The 14,529-nt window shown below is 46.3% G+C and overlaps 1 protein-coding gene across 1 annotated transcript in view; it reads right to left on the minus strand.

The window, feature by feature from the left end:
• Positions 1 to 14,529, minus strand: part of pgm5 (phosphoglucomutase 5) — a 69,882-nt gene that overhangs the window by 45,116 nt on the left and 10,237 nt on the right. Inside the window, exon 2 of the mRNA XM_056280679.1 lies at positions 9,567 to 9,729. Coding sequence (XP_056136654.1) covers positions 9,567 to 9,729 — 163 coding nt within the window. The remainder of the gene's footprint in view (positions 1 to 9,566; positions 9,730 to 14,529) is intronic.

Below are 14,529 nucleotides of genomic sequence, written 5' to 3' on the forward strand. Positions count from 1 at the left end.
AACTGCAAACATGGCGAAAACATCGAGAGCTCATTTTTGGACGGATGAAGAGACGGGAGTATATGCTTACTCCGTTGAAAGAGCTGAACATTTTAAAATACACGGACGGGAGGAAGACAAGAAATGGCGACTTATTCAAAATAAAAATAGTAGCCGAGCAGATGGTCGGGGCGGGGCAGGGTTTAAAAGGACGCCGGAGCAGATCCGCGGAAGCACCGTAAACAGGCGTAACTACAACTCCAAAAAAAAAAAAAAACTCTACCAGTGGCCACAGTCCTGTTTCGTGCCCATTCTTTAGAAATATTGGAGTTTTTTTTAAAGAACTTTATTAACAAAAGTGAACAAAAATAGTATACAACAATGTCAATCAACAATAGTCACATTATTAAATGTATACAACATTAACACATATATTATCATAAACATTAACATAAATACGCCAGGGGGATTGTATAAAGTAAAACAAATAAATTACACACTTAACAATATTTTGTAAATCATAAAGTGCTTATATGTTTTTACAGCTTTTTTTATTTTCGCTATCAGATATTGATGAAATATATTGTTTGATATACGCAGACGGCTCAGGAAAATTAGGTTTCTTGCTAGAGAATTTAGATCTGTGAATATAAAATTGTGTTAAGATAATTAGCAAATTGATTAAATAATACTGAGAATCGAGGTTCCTATCAAATTCAGTATATCCAAACAATACAGTTTTCCAACTCAGGGTGAAATGAGGGTAAATATGATCCATAATCAAACGAGACAACCTACTCCACAGTTGTTTAGTGTGTGGGCAAGACCAAAATAAATGAAGCAATGTTTCATTAAACAAACCACAGAGAGAACAACTCACATCAATGTCCTTCTTAAGTCTGCAAATAATGATTAGTTGGATAGAGATATTGGAGGAGCTGCTTGGACGTGCTCCGCGTGTGTGACGTAATAGGTCAACCGGTAATGGCCCAATACAAACAAGCTGAACGAGTGCATATCGCCACCTATCGTAGCGGAGCCCACATGACTCCCTCAGTAGATCGATTTCCCTCCCGCGCATGTATACTGGGACCAAAGTCAGTAGTCGGACTAATGAACTAATCGAGCTATAACCATAGCTCGACTAAACTGTGCATATAAACGTACATGCTGTTAGCCAGTTTCAAGTTTGGTGGTAGAAGATCACTCGTCTCCTTTCATTTGCACTCCAAAATCACTGGACATTTTGTTTGGTATATACCCGCAAGTGCAGGATGATGTAACTATGTAAGAAATAATTGTATTTTTCAGGAAGAAAAAAAACTCCCATTATTCCCATAAAAACAAATCTAAAACTACTCTTTGTGGGACTCCTGGTTGAGCCTTGAAGAGATGTAGATGTTCTCTATTGAGCTCCTTGTAGTGACCTACTTTGAGGTTAGGTATTCACCACGTGGAAGAGATGGTCCCTTTAAAGACAGTGGGCTCAGGGTTAGCAGGCGGGATTGTGGGTGGACTTGAGGGCGTGGTTTTGAATATAAAAATCTGTTTATTTGAAGTTTGCTAGAGGAATAAACAACCCCACGGCTGTGTGGTCAAAAGGAGAAGTGGTCTCGTCTCCTTTCTTTCATCCTCTACAGTGGTGACCCCGACGTGAGCCATGGAGAGATGAGGGCATGGAGAGGTCCGGAAACTCGGCGAGCAGACGCTGAAATACATCCCCGGTGGCAAGCATATTGGACAAACTGATGGAACCTGCCCCATGGGACCCCCCCCCCCCAGCATACATGGGTAGGAGCAGAAGGAGATGGCGTCAATCAAGCGGCAGGTTATCAACATCATCCATGGCCTTTCACACCCAGGTGTGAAGGTGTCAACGAAGTTGGTGGGGGCCAAGTTCATGTGGCATGGCCTCGGGAAGGACGTCAAGGACTGGGCAGGCACCTGCGTGGCATGTCAGCGCTCCAAGGTTCACCGCCACACCAAGGCACCCCTGGCGCTGTTCCTGGTGCCTGGGAGGCATTTCGACCATGTTAGTGTGGACCGAGTGGGACCCCTTCCCTCCTCCCGTGGTTTCACTCACCTCCTCACCATGGTGGACAGGACCACCAGTGGCCAGAGGCTATTCCGTTGTCATCCACCACGTCTGCTGAGGTGGCCTGGTTTGGCACGCCATCTGACCTCACTTCTGACAGGGGCCCGCAGTTCACATTGAGCTCTGGACTGCAGTCGCTGAAAGCCTAGGGGTGAAGCTGCACCGCACCACGGTGTGCAACCCGTAGGGCAACGGTTTATGTGAGCGGTGTCATCGTTTGATGAAGGCCGCTCTTTGGGCCAGCCTCACAGACAGCAGCTGGGTCGACCGGCTCCCGTGGATCATGCTTGGCCTATGGACCACCCCTAAGGAAGACCTCCAGTCCCTGTCGGCCGAGCTGGTTTATGACCAGCCACTGCGGGGCGCAGGGGAATTTCTCCTGGATGGCACAGCACCCTGGTCTGCTGCCCACCAACAGGCTGTGTTCCAGGATGGCGCCGGCGTTTTCACGCCAGTCCCATCTTCACGGCACAACCTCCCTCAGTCTTACATCCCTAAGGACCTGCAGTCGGCTGGATACGTCTTCAGCCGGCATGACGCCCACCATACCCCCCAGCGACCCCTCTACAACAGCCCCTTCCGCGTCCTGGCGGTGGGAGCTAAGAACTTTGTGGTGGATGTAGGTGGTAAGCCGGAGCGGGTTTCAGTGGGCCGCCTCAACCCGGCTCGCCTGGACTTGGACAGGCTGGTTCAATTGGCCCAGCCCCCTCAGCGTGGATGCCCCCCTGCCCCTACACCCTTCAAGAGGAGCCATTTTGGGCACAGTATTCATCCCCCACCACGTTGATTTTTTTTTCTTTTTGTCATGGTGAATTCTGGGGGGGTTATGTGTAGTGACCTACTTTGAGGTTAGATATTCACCATGAGACGGTCCCTGTAAGACAGTGGGTTCAGGGGTTAGCAGGGGGGATTGTGGGTATACTTGAGGGTGTGGTTTTGAATATAAAAATCTATTGACTTGAAGTTTGTTGGAGGAATAAACGACCCCACGGCTGTGTGGCCAAAAGGAGAAGTGGTTTCGTCTCCTTTCTTTCATCCTCTACATCCTCATATTAACATTTGTTTGTCAACGATCCCAACCTCCACACACATAACAGAGGAGGAAGCTGTTGAAATTATGTGCCATCATGGAAAATGTCTCCCACCCACTCTATGACATGCTGGTCAGGCATAGGAGTAGTTTTAGTGATAGACTCATTCTGCCGAAATTTAATACAGAGCGCCTCAGGGGGTCATTTCTGCCTGTGGCCATCAAACTTTACAACTTTGTTGGCTTTGTTTGTGCTGCTTGTTGTGTGCTGCGGCAGGGCAGTATAGATAGGGCGTTATGTGCACCATGTTTGTTGATACATTTTGTTCTTATTTCTATTTCATCTTTTATCTTTTATTTCCATTTGTTTCTATTTCTATTTTCTTATCTTATATCTTGTTAGTTTTTAGTTATTAGAGCATGAGTGTCTGTAATAGAACCCAATTTCCCCTCGGGCATGAATAAAGTATTCTGATTGTGATTCTGACAGCACAGTTACTATTTTTTAAGCTCTAAATGTGCAACACTATATCATGAGAACTTACATTTTTATTTGGTTTTGGTTGAGAGATTTTGAATTCACAAGATACTGGATCTGAGGAAGAATGCTCAGGCAGAGACGCAGAGAGTGTAAACCCAGCAGACCCAGGTGAATCAGCTATACTCCAGACAATTACATCTTTAAAATCTGAACTACTGGCAAAAATGGATGTGAAAATGGAGACACGGAACACTGAAATACGCAAGCAAATCAACATCTTGACAGAGGAGATGAAAGCAGCCATTGGTCATGCTAACACAAGGGCTAACGCTTTGGAAGAGCACACTGCTAGCCTGGAAGTGATAGCTAACAACCACTCAGACGCCATCATTAAACTAGAGCAACAGGTGTCCCAGCTGAGAAAAGAAGTGGTGAGTCTTATGGCAAAGCGTGAGGACTTAGAGGTGCAATCACTAAGCTATAATCTGCACATTTTTGGTGTTAAAGAAAGATGCGAGGAGGGCAGTCACCCAAGCACATTCATTGCTAAGTTATTGCAGAAAGTGCCGGATCTGGATAAATAGCCTGTCCTAGACAGAGCGCACTGTATCTTACAACAAATTCCAGATGAAAGACCGCAACCAAGAGCCTTTGTGGTCAAGTGCCACTACTACCAAGAAAAAGAAGCAATTTTGCATAAAGTCTCTGCATCACAAAATCTGATATCTGGAAAAGGTGACAGGATTTGGGTGTTTTCCGATTACACACAGTCAGTAGCCCGGCAGGGGGCTGCATTCAAGCAGGTGAGACAACTAAGGCAGTGAGAGGGAGTTAGAAATGGGATGTGGTACCCAGCCAAGCTGAGGAGTGCAACCCTGGATGGCTTGCAGAGGAGCTTCACTGATCCGGCAAAAGTGGAAGTCTTTGTAAAGGGACTTTGTGTAAGGGCTCATAATTTCCACTGAAGTCGGACACTCTGGCCTTTTTATTCTGAGATTGACGTGACTAACAGGGTTAAGAAGTCAGCCTGGCTGACAGCAGCGGGATTGAATTATCTCAGGAAACGTTGTTATTGCTTTCTCTCCTGTCATCTGATCAACGTAATCTGAAATAGATAACATTGTTTAGTGTTGTCTTACTTGATAGTATGTCAAGGGGTCATTCGAAAGTTTTCATATTGCAACTCATATGCATGCTCTGACTTTATTTGCTTTTATGAATATAAACAAGTCAACCCTAAATCGTTCTTTATGAGCAGTTTGGATTAGCCGATGTGTGTGATGACACCCGTGTGCACTCTTGTACATGCACGTGTGACACACACCAGAAAAGCGGCAAACACCTTTGAAACATTGAACACATTGTCCCTTTCCTGTCAAATTGTTTGCACCTTTTAAATGGAGTAGGCTACACTGCTCATGCACAAAGCTGTACTTTTTCTTTCTTTCACAGATGCAGACACAGACATACAGATGCACACATGCGCGCTCTGACTTGTACAGACATGTATGCCTGCACTGTTCACACATATCCAGGCACACACAAACATGCACATAGATATGAACACAGACACGCACACACTGAGCGGGTCTAATTTACTTTGAATGTTGCAGCTGTTAAACTAAATTGTTATTACTAAAGGTTTTTATGGGGCCTCAGCCCTTATAGGTAAGCTTTTGATCATTATACTCCATAATGGCTTGGGATGGGGGTAGGGTGCAGCCTCTCAGTTGGGGTGAGGCCCAATTGATCAATGTTACATGTTACATTAGGGCTTCTTCATGTACTTTGCATTACTGTTTTTTTTCTTTGCTTTGTTTCCTCTTCCCTTCAACTCCAGGGATAGAAATGTGAATCTACTACCAGGTGAATTTATCTAGACATTCCTCAGTTTCCCTTTTTCAGTCACGGTCTCGACAGATGGGATGAGCAGGACAACAACAAAATTTGTCATCTGGAATGTGAGGGGTGAGGGGACTCAACCACCTCGTTAAGCGAAGTAAGGTGTTTTCCCACCTGTTGAAACTTAAGGCAGATGTAATATTCCTACAGGAAACACACTTATGCATGTCAGATATCACCAGAATGCAAAGAGGATGTGTGTCACAAGTCTTCCACTCCCAATTTAACTCATGTCGTGGAACAGCTATCTTAATTGCGAAAAAAAGGTAGTAGCTGATGAAAATGGATGCTTTGTCATTGTCCAGGGTAGGCTGTATAACTTACCAGTAATTCTAGTTATCATCAATGTTCCTAATTGGGATAATCCCCATTTTAGAGCTGTTTGGCTGCATCCTAGTTTGGCACACACCACCTGAAACTGGGAGGAGATTTTAATACAGTTTTGCAGCCCCTTTCTTGACCGCTCTAAAATCCCAATAGACCCTCTCTCTAAATCTGCTCACATTACAAAGACCTTCTGCCAGCCCAGTGGTGTGGTAAACCCATGGAGATTTTAAAATCCAACATCGAAAGAGTTTTCCTTTTTCTCTGCAGTGCATCAGACATATTCGGGGATTGCTTTTTTCCCCTTTTGGACAAAAAAATGCTTCCACTTCTAAAATCTTGCAACTATGAAAGTATCACCTCAGACCACTCATAAGTCATTATGGAACTCTGGCTTCTGGATAATGCAATCACACAGCGCAACTGACTTAATCTGATAGTTCTATCGGACAAGGACTTTCAGCACAGATTGATTTTTTTCCTTGAAACTAATCAGCTACCAGACACAAATATATTCACCTTATGGGAAACTTTAAAAGTATATCTTTGGTGTCAGATAATAGAATACGCAGCCTCTCAACAAGAGCTGGTCAAAACGCTTCACAGAACAAACCAAGCTCATTTATGATGTTGATCAGCAACACTCTGCCTCTCCATTTGCAGATCTCTGTAAGAAAAGGATCACACTGTAGACTGAGTTTGATGCTCTTATATCTAAATAAGCAGAGGTGTTCTTAAAATCAAGACAAAGCCATTACGAACATGGAGAACATGCAGGTAGGCTGTTCTCTCATCAGTTACGACTATTTTCAGCTGCCAGCTCTATTACAGAAATACAAGCTACAGATGGCACCATAAAATCTGACCCAAAATAAATTAATGATCAGTTTAAAAATGGTTATGTCTCCCTATATACTTCGGATAGTTCTCATGATAATAGGTTTATTGGAAATCTGGATTTACCCACTATAAGAGCCAATATCTGTGGCCGAGATTGGGCAGGCGATCAAATTAATGAAAAACAGAAACGTACCAGGCCCAGATGGGTGACTGATTGGGTTTTACAAGGCCTTTGCCACTAAACTGATGTCATTACTGTGCTCTGTCTATACAGAATCCCTTATACAAAAGAAACTCCCTACATCCATGACCCAGGCCACCATTTCTGTATTGCCAAAAAAAGATGACGACCTAACCGAATGCAAATCCTAACAGCCAATCAGCTAACTTACCTGTGATTATAAAATACTCACATAAGTCCTTGCTCTCAGACTGGAATCTATAGTACCGACCATTGTACATCCTGACCAAACAGGTTTCATAAAGAGTAGGCTGTCATTTTACAATCTGCATCACCTTTTTAATATAATCTATTCTAAGCACTCATCCCAGTTCCCAGAGATAATCATTTAATTGGATGCACACAAATTTTTTGACCGGATTGAGTATAGACACCTTTTTAAACCTTTATGCAAATTTGGATTTGGCCCGACTTTCATTTCTTGGATTCAAACATTGTATACTCTGTCACAGGCATTGGTGATGATCAACAATACCCACTTTGACTATTCTACCCTTCAAAGGGGCACGAGACAGGGCTTTCCATTGTCTCCTCTCCTTTTCAATCTCACCATCGAGCCAATGGCTACAGCTTTACGACAAAACAATGAGATGGGGGCATTAACAGGGGTGGCCAGGTCAACGAAGTTTGTTATATGCAGATGACCTTTTGCTGTTCATAACTGACCCTGAGGTTTCAATTCCAAAGTGCCTGGACACCATTTCACAATTTGGTATGGCCTCAGGTTATGAAATCAATCTAATAAAGAGAGTACTATTCCAAATTAACAAGAAAGCATTGACAATATCCTTTAACCCATATGCATTCAGAGTTGCGACTGTTCCTCTAACATATTTGGGAGTCAAGGTAACGTGAAGTTACAAAGAGTTTTTCAAACATAACTTTCAGCCAATTATGGACCAAGCTAGGAAGGACCTCAGTCGCTGGTCAACTCTCCCATTGTTGGGGCATCCGGGTAGCATAGCAGTCTATTCCGTTGCCTACTAACACAGGGATCGCCGGTTCGAATCCCCGTGTTACCTCCGGCTTGGTTGATGCGTCCGTACAGACACAATTGGCCGTGTCTGCGGGTGGGAAGCTGGATGTGGGTATGTGGCATGGCCGCTGCACTAACGCCTCCTCTGGTCAGTAGGGGCACCTGTTTGGGGGACTGGGGGGAATAGCATGAGCCTCCCACGCACTAGGTCCACCTGGCGAAACTCCTCATTGTCAGGTGAAAAGAAGTGGCTGGCAACTCCACAGGTGGTAGACAGAGGGGGTGGAGCAGCGACCGGGATGGCTCAGAAGAGCGGGATAATTGGACGGATACAATTGGGGAGAAAATGGGGGTAAAAAAAAACAACCCCTCCCATTGTCTCTTGCTGGTGGTCGCATTAATTCAATAAAAATTGTTATTCTACCCAGATTTTTATACCTATTTCAGAGAGTTCCAGTGTTTTTGCCAAAATCCTTCTTTGGATGTTTAGATAAATGCATTAGCACATTCATCTGGAATAAAACTAAGCGGAATAAAAGCCCCGCGGAAGTGCCAGAATCTCCAATGTTAAAACTCTGCTATAAAAATACAATTTCAAGAGCAAGACTAAATAGTCACAGCTGGACATCATCTCAGTAGCTACAATAAAACGTTTCTCATGGCTGAGCTATGTTTTCCTACCATTGTTTAATGAATAAAAGTCAATCAGTAGGACAGCCATTTGCCTTGACTCATTATATGCCGTGAAAACCGTGATGGGCAAACACATTTGTAGCCTTTTCTTGCCGTTTATTTTTTTATTGCTTTAAAATGACTGAAAATCAATCAGCAGAGCAGCCATTTGCCTGAATTCATCTCATATCGTGAAAACCGCGACGTTAAACACATTTGAAGTCTTTGAAAGGCTTTGAAATTATGATGGCTTGATTTCTGGGTCATTTCATGTCAGACTTGGTCGCATTCATGCCAGGGTCCGACTGGGAGGCTGTGCATCCACAGGCTGACAGGCGAAACATTTTTATTAGGTATATATATATATATATATATATATATATATATATATATATATATATTAGCTTGAGCACTGCATTTTCCTATTCAATCGACTTGGGCACTGCACAAAAGTCTTATAATGGCAGAAAAATACAGGTTTTTCTGTCCATGTGTGCGTGCATCTCCCCTCTCCTCGTAGGCATTTGTCGCCAAGTTCGAGCACCGGAGAAAGGGAGATACGTACGCCTGGTGGAGATCTGCACTCTTCTGAGTGCACTCCTCTAGTTCATTCTGTTGCCATTACAAATCCAAGGAATTCATGTATGTAAGGTGTGCAGGATATTGTATTCGTGCACGGCATTTATACAATTGTGCTCTTTTGTTACCTTATGTTTGTTCTTCTTTTTCTTCCTTACTGAGAACTCAATAAAACAATTTGAATTGAAAAAAAACATTTTTTTTTAATTTGTAGAATTTTATGTTAAATGGATGTACATTGAATGCAGATAAAGGAGGTAACAAGATTGAAATACATTTTTAATTTCATGGGACCTTTACCCCAAACTGACATTTATGTGTAGACAAGCATCCCAACAATTATTCCTTAACCCTCGATAATATAAATTGTATCAAATTAGCCTCAAACAGCCTAAATAGTTATAACATCAACTGGAGAGATAAAATTCTTCCTTCCTCACTCCTTACCTCCATTTGTCACATTAAACTTAACCCCAAAGTCTCCACCAGGGCCTCCGGGGTTGTGACTGGCTGTGAGGATGATTCCTCCGATGGCCTTGATCTTCCTGATGATGCAGGAAACAGCAGGGGTGGAGAGGAGGCCATTGTGACCAATCACCAGACGTCCAATCTGTACAGCAGCAAAAAATTGTGACAATCAACATAAGATGGACGCCACTGGATATCAGCCGTTTTATTGCTGGTTCTTTGGATGTGAGAAGGGACGTGCGCAGACATGTTGAGGGGCGGTTGCTCTAACCTGAAAAAAAGGCAACCTACCCATTCCAATTTTAGGTGGCATCAATCAGCATGTACCTGAATGGTGTAAAATGTGGCCATTTAACTAACCAAAAATCCGTTTTAAATTTGTAATTCGTTTTAAATTTAAAAGATTAATGGAATTAAAAAAGACTGCATACTGTTAGTGTAAGTCAACTTTGGGTTCGCGAAGCGAACCCTAGTTATATGAACAACGACAAAATGGCTGAGAGGGTTATTGCATTGTGACATCATCCACAATAGCTCGCTGGAAAAAAGAAAAACGATGGAGGTACATTCCCCGTGCCAATCCCGGACAATATGACCCCCTGTGGTCATATGTCCTCCCACCGACCCCGTATTGGCACGCCCACCGGAAGCGCTATTCCTCTTTGTAAGTCGAACCATCTCCAACTAAATGAGCACCACACCTGTGGCCCGGGTAGGAGGAGAACGGCTCTATTCTCAGCCATTTTGTCGTTGTTCATATAACTAGGGTTGAACAACGACAGGATTCGTGCCTCCGTTCCCTAGCCGTCCAATGAACCCTTCAAACCCCTGGTGGGAAGGGGTACGCGTTCTGATGAGAGCATCCTAAGAGGCCTGCTCCAGAACAGCGTCGGCAACCGACCGCACTTTAACGTGCCGGTAATAATGCCGTAAGAAAGTGGTCTCACCACTCCAAACCGCCGCCTGGCGGATGACCTCCCAGTCGATACCTGGCAACACAGCTATCGACGTAGCAGTCCCTCGGGTAGAATGCGCCTTCAGCTTAGGAGCTGTTTTACCCGCTTTGGTATACGCCTCCGTAATACCATCCACCAGCCAGTGTGCTAGCCTCTGGGTGGAAAGGGCATAACCTGGTTTGCTCACTCTGTAGGTCAACAGCAGCCTGTCAGACCTACGAATATCTGCTGTGCGCCGCATGTAAAGGCGTAAAGCCCGTACAGGACACGAGAGGTGCAAGCGTTTCTCATCCCTTGTCACCAGTGACGGATGAAACGCGTGTATCACCACCGGGGCCCTACTCGTCAGGACAGACACAGTTTTGGGCACGAAGCTGGGGTCTGTAAAGAGCGTGACCATGAGATCACCAGAAAACACCATCCCCTTGATGGTGAGTGCAGTGAGCTCACAACCCCTCGCTGCGGTGGTAAGTGCCTAGAGCACAGCCAGCTTAGCCGAGACATAACGCATGTCTGCCGTAGACATGGGTTCAAAGGGATCTTTCTCTAGTGCGCGCAGAACAAGGGAAGCATCCCAAGTTTCAGCTCTCGTAAGCTCCTTAGCTGAGAGCTTCTTAGCACCCAACAGGTACTGCGTCATGAGCGGGTGCGTGAAAACCGTGCTACCCTCGATCTTCCCCCCGGAAGAACGTGAGAGCCGATACACAGACTTTTTTTTTTTTTTTTTAATTTTTTTTCTGATTTTTCCCTTTTTTCTCCCAATTTAGTGGCCAATTGATCCCTATTTTAATTCAAACACCCACCCTCGTATTGCATGCGTTCGCCAACTGCATCTCTCCGGCCGGCAGTCTCGAAGGAAAGCGCCTCCCCACTTTCGTGACAAGGCGAATCCAAGCCGAACCACTGTTTTTCCGACACACACAGAGACGCATTCACATGACGAACACAAGCCGACTCCGCCCCCTCCCGAAGACAGCGTTGCCAATGATTGCTGCTTCACCGAGTCCGGCCATAGTCGGATCTGACGAGACCGGGGCGCGAACCCCAGTCCCCAGTGGGCAACTGCAACTTTGACCGAGGAGAAAGACCATAGTCTATCACTCCTACAGACCTCCACAAAAGTCAGTATAGGGCCAATCCCTACTGACAAAGGGTCCATGTCGCGTTCAGCGCAAAATTGGTCAAATCGATTCCAGTACCCCTGGTACCTGGAATACGTGGAGTCTTTACGCGCCGCTAAGATGACACGAATCACTTGCGCACTAAGTCCCATAGCTAAGAGCCTGGCTTTGTAAGCATCCACGCCGCTAATCGGGAGCCTCCTATCCAGGGGCCCTCCCGTAGCAGCCCTCCTGCTTGCGTGAGCGCGTCCGCCCACTCCGGGACGTCGAACCGCTCGCCTACTATCCAGGGCACTATTCGCGGAAACCACGGGGTGCTCGGTTCGTACGGGGCCACGAGAACTAACCGACCCCCTGTGCGCTCGAACTTGACCACCAGGTCTAGGAGGCACCTGCGCGGGGGGAATGCGTAAAGCATCTCCTCGGGCCATGGATCTAGTCCAAGCGCGTTGACCCCCAACGGCGCTAGGTCGGACGGGAGCATCGAGTACCAACGAGGGCACTTGTAATTGAGTTTCGATGCGAACAGATCCACTTGAGCTACCCCGAACCTCTCCCAGATCATAGCCACTATGGCTGGGTTGAGGCTCCAATTGTCCGCATGCGGGCCGCCTCTCGAGAGGATGTCCGCTGCTTCGTTGTCCTTCCCAGGAACATGAAGCGCCCTGATTGATAGCGCGTTGCTGTTGACCCAAATCCAAATTTGCATGGCCAACTCTCTGCAACGCTTGGACTTCATACCGCCTTGGCGGTTGATGTAGGCCTTGGCCGTCATGCTGTCTGTCATTATCAGTATGTGACGGCCTACGAGATCCTGAGCGAAATGCTGGATAGCCAGCCAAATCGTCTCCGTCTCGCGCGCGTTGATGTGGACCTTCTCCCCAGACGGCCACACTCCTCGCGCTGTTTTGTAGCCAAGGATGGGCCCCCAACCCGAGAGGGACGCATCCGTATAAATCGTTACCTCGGGTCCCCTGGGGCCCATAGGGACCCCAGACATGTCCACGCAGGCTCTGTTCCAGTGGTCTAGGTCCTGCACTACCACGCGCGGGACCAGGATAAGATGGTTGTTGTACCGGCGTTCGTTGCCGTATTTCAAGAAGTGAACTGCGAACCACAATTGCAGTCTCCTCATGAACAACAGACCTAAAGGAACAACTTGGTGAGCCGATGCCAGAAGGCCCAGCAGCCTCCTGATCATCCGATAAGTGACATATGTCCCCGGGACGAAATGTGCTAACGTGGTCCTGGTGGAATGCCATCTCTCTTGCGTAAGGGTTGCGCGCATGGATACCGTATCCAAACTCAGACCCAGATACGTTGCCTGGCACGAAGGCCATGGCGCGCTCTTCTTTATGTTGATAGTGAAACCCATGTACTCCATGAATTCCATCAACTCCTGAGTATGGAGTATTGCTTGTTCCGGCGACCGGGCCAACACCAACAGGTCGTCTAGGAACCATGCCAAGCGCATACCTTTGCGCATCAACACTCCGAGCGCTGCTTTCACACACCTTGTGAATGTCAGAGGAGAGAGGCGATATCGGGAGCCATGTGTACTGGTAACACTGACCCCGGTAACAGAACCGAAGATACTTTCTGTGTCTTTCCGCAATCGGACAATGATAGAAAGCATCTTTTAGGTCGACCGAAGTTAGCCAATCGGACTGTGTTACCATTGACAGCAGAACCGGTGTGCGTAGCATTTTGAAACTGACCTTCTCTACATACTTGTTGAAGGGTTTCAAATCTAGGATTGGGCGCATGCCCCCATCCTTCTTCGGGACCAGAAAGTAACGGCTGTAAAACCCGTCTTCTCTTTCTAGGGGAGGAACCACCGTGATTGCCCCTTTCGAGAGTAACTCTGTGAGTTTGTTGTCTAGGATTTGTGCTTCGGCCACCGACCCCGGTTCCGTATGCACTATTCCCAAGTACGGGGATACAATACCGTTCTCGAAAAGGATTTGGTGTCCGTGGGCTATCTGATCCAAAACAGAAGCCGACGGGACCAATTCCTTCCACCTGTGTAACATGCGTGACAGAGGTCTCGTTGCCTCCTGTACCTTGCTGTTCCGGTAGCGCGCGTAAGTTGCGCGTAAAGGGTCTGGGGAAGCCCCGCCCGCCATGCCCTGCATCCATGGGGGGGCTTCGTCCTTGTAAAGGAGACCCAGATGGGGGAATTGGCGTTTTGAACCTTTCCAAATTACCATTTGACCCATCAGAGAGACTAAACATTGTCGCATCATAGTCCCCTCCCAGGGGCTCATTTGCGCTCATGTCATTATTATCCAATATTTCCAGCAGGGATGTTATTACATTGTTATAATCATCTTTACCTAAAGATTCAGACAGACAATCAGACTTGCGTTTCAAACCTTTTAAAACGCAATCACCATCATCACCAACATAAAAACTTTTATTCACATTCACAACCTTTGGAATAGAACAAGTAGACTGTGCATCAGAAACCAAAATAAAAGGCGCAGTGTTTAGCCCTGCGTACGCTGTGTCCCCTGAACAAGCGTCTATATCGCCGGAGACGGCTCTGGAATCAGTCTGTTGGTATGGGTCGTAACATCCTGCCGAAACACGTCACTTGGCAGCTCCCTTCTTGGAAGTGTCTGTGCTGTCCGGCTTGGCCGCTGGATCTGTGGAAGACTGGGAGTTTGGACGTGAGCCCTGTCCACGCCCGCGCCCCACTTTACCACCTCTTTTTGGATAAGTCTCTCTCTATTTCTGCTTGCGCGCAGGCTTGTCCCCCTGCCCTGTGCCCACCGCGGGCTTAGGGGTAGGCGGGTTCTTCATCATCGGGAGAAGCTCCTTGTGCAAGGTTTCGCGCTCGGCCTTGTATTTGCTGATAATGTC

Source organism: Lampris incognitus, chromosome 1 (assembly GCF_029633865.1).
Source record: "Lampris incognitus isolate fLamInc1 chromosome 1, fLamInc1.hap2, whole genome shotgun sequence".
NCBI classification, from domain to species: Eukaryota; Metazoa; Chordata; class Actinopteri; order Lampriformes; family Lampridae; genus Lampris; species Lampris incognitus.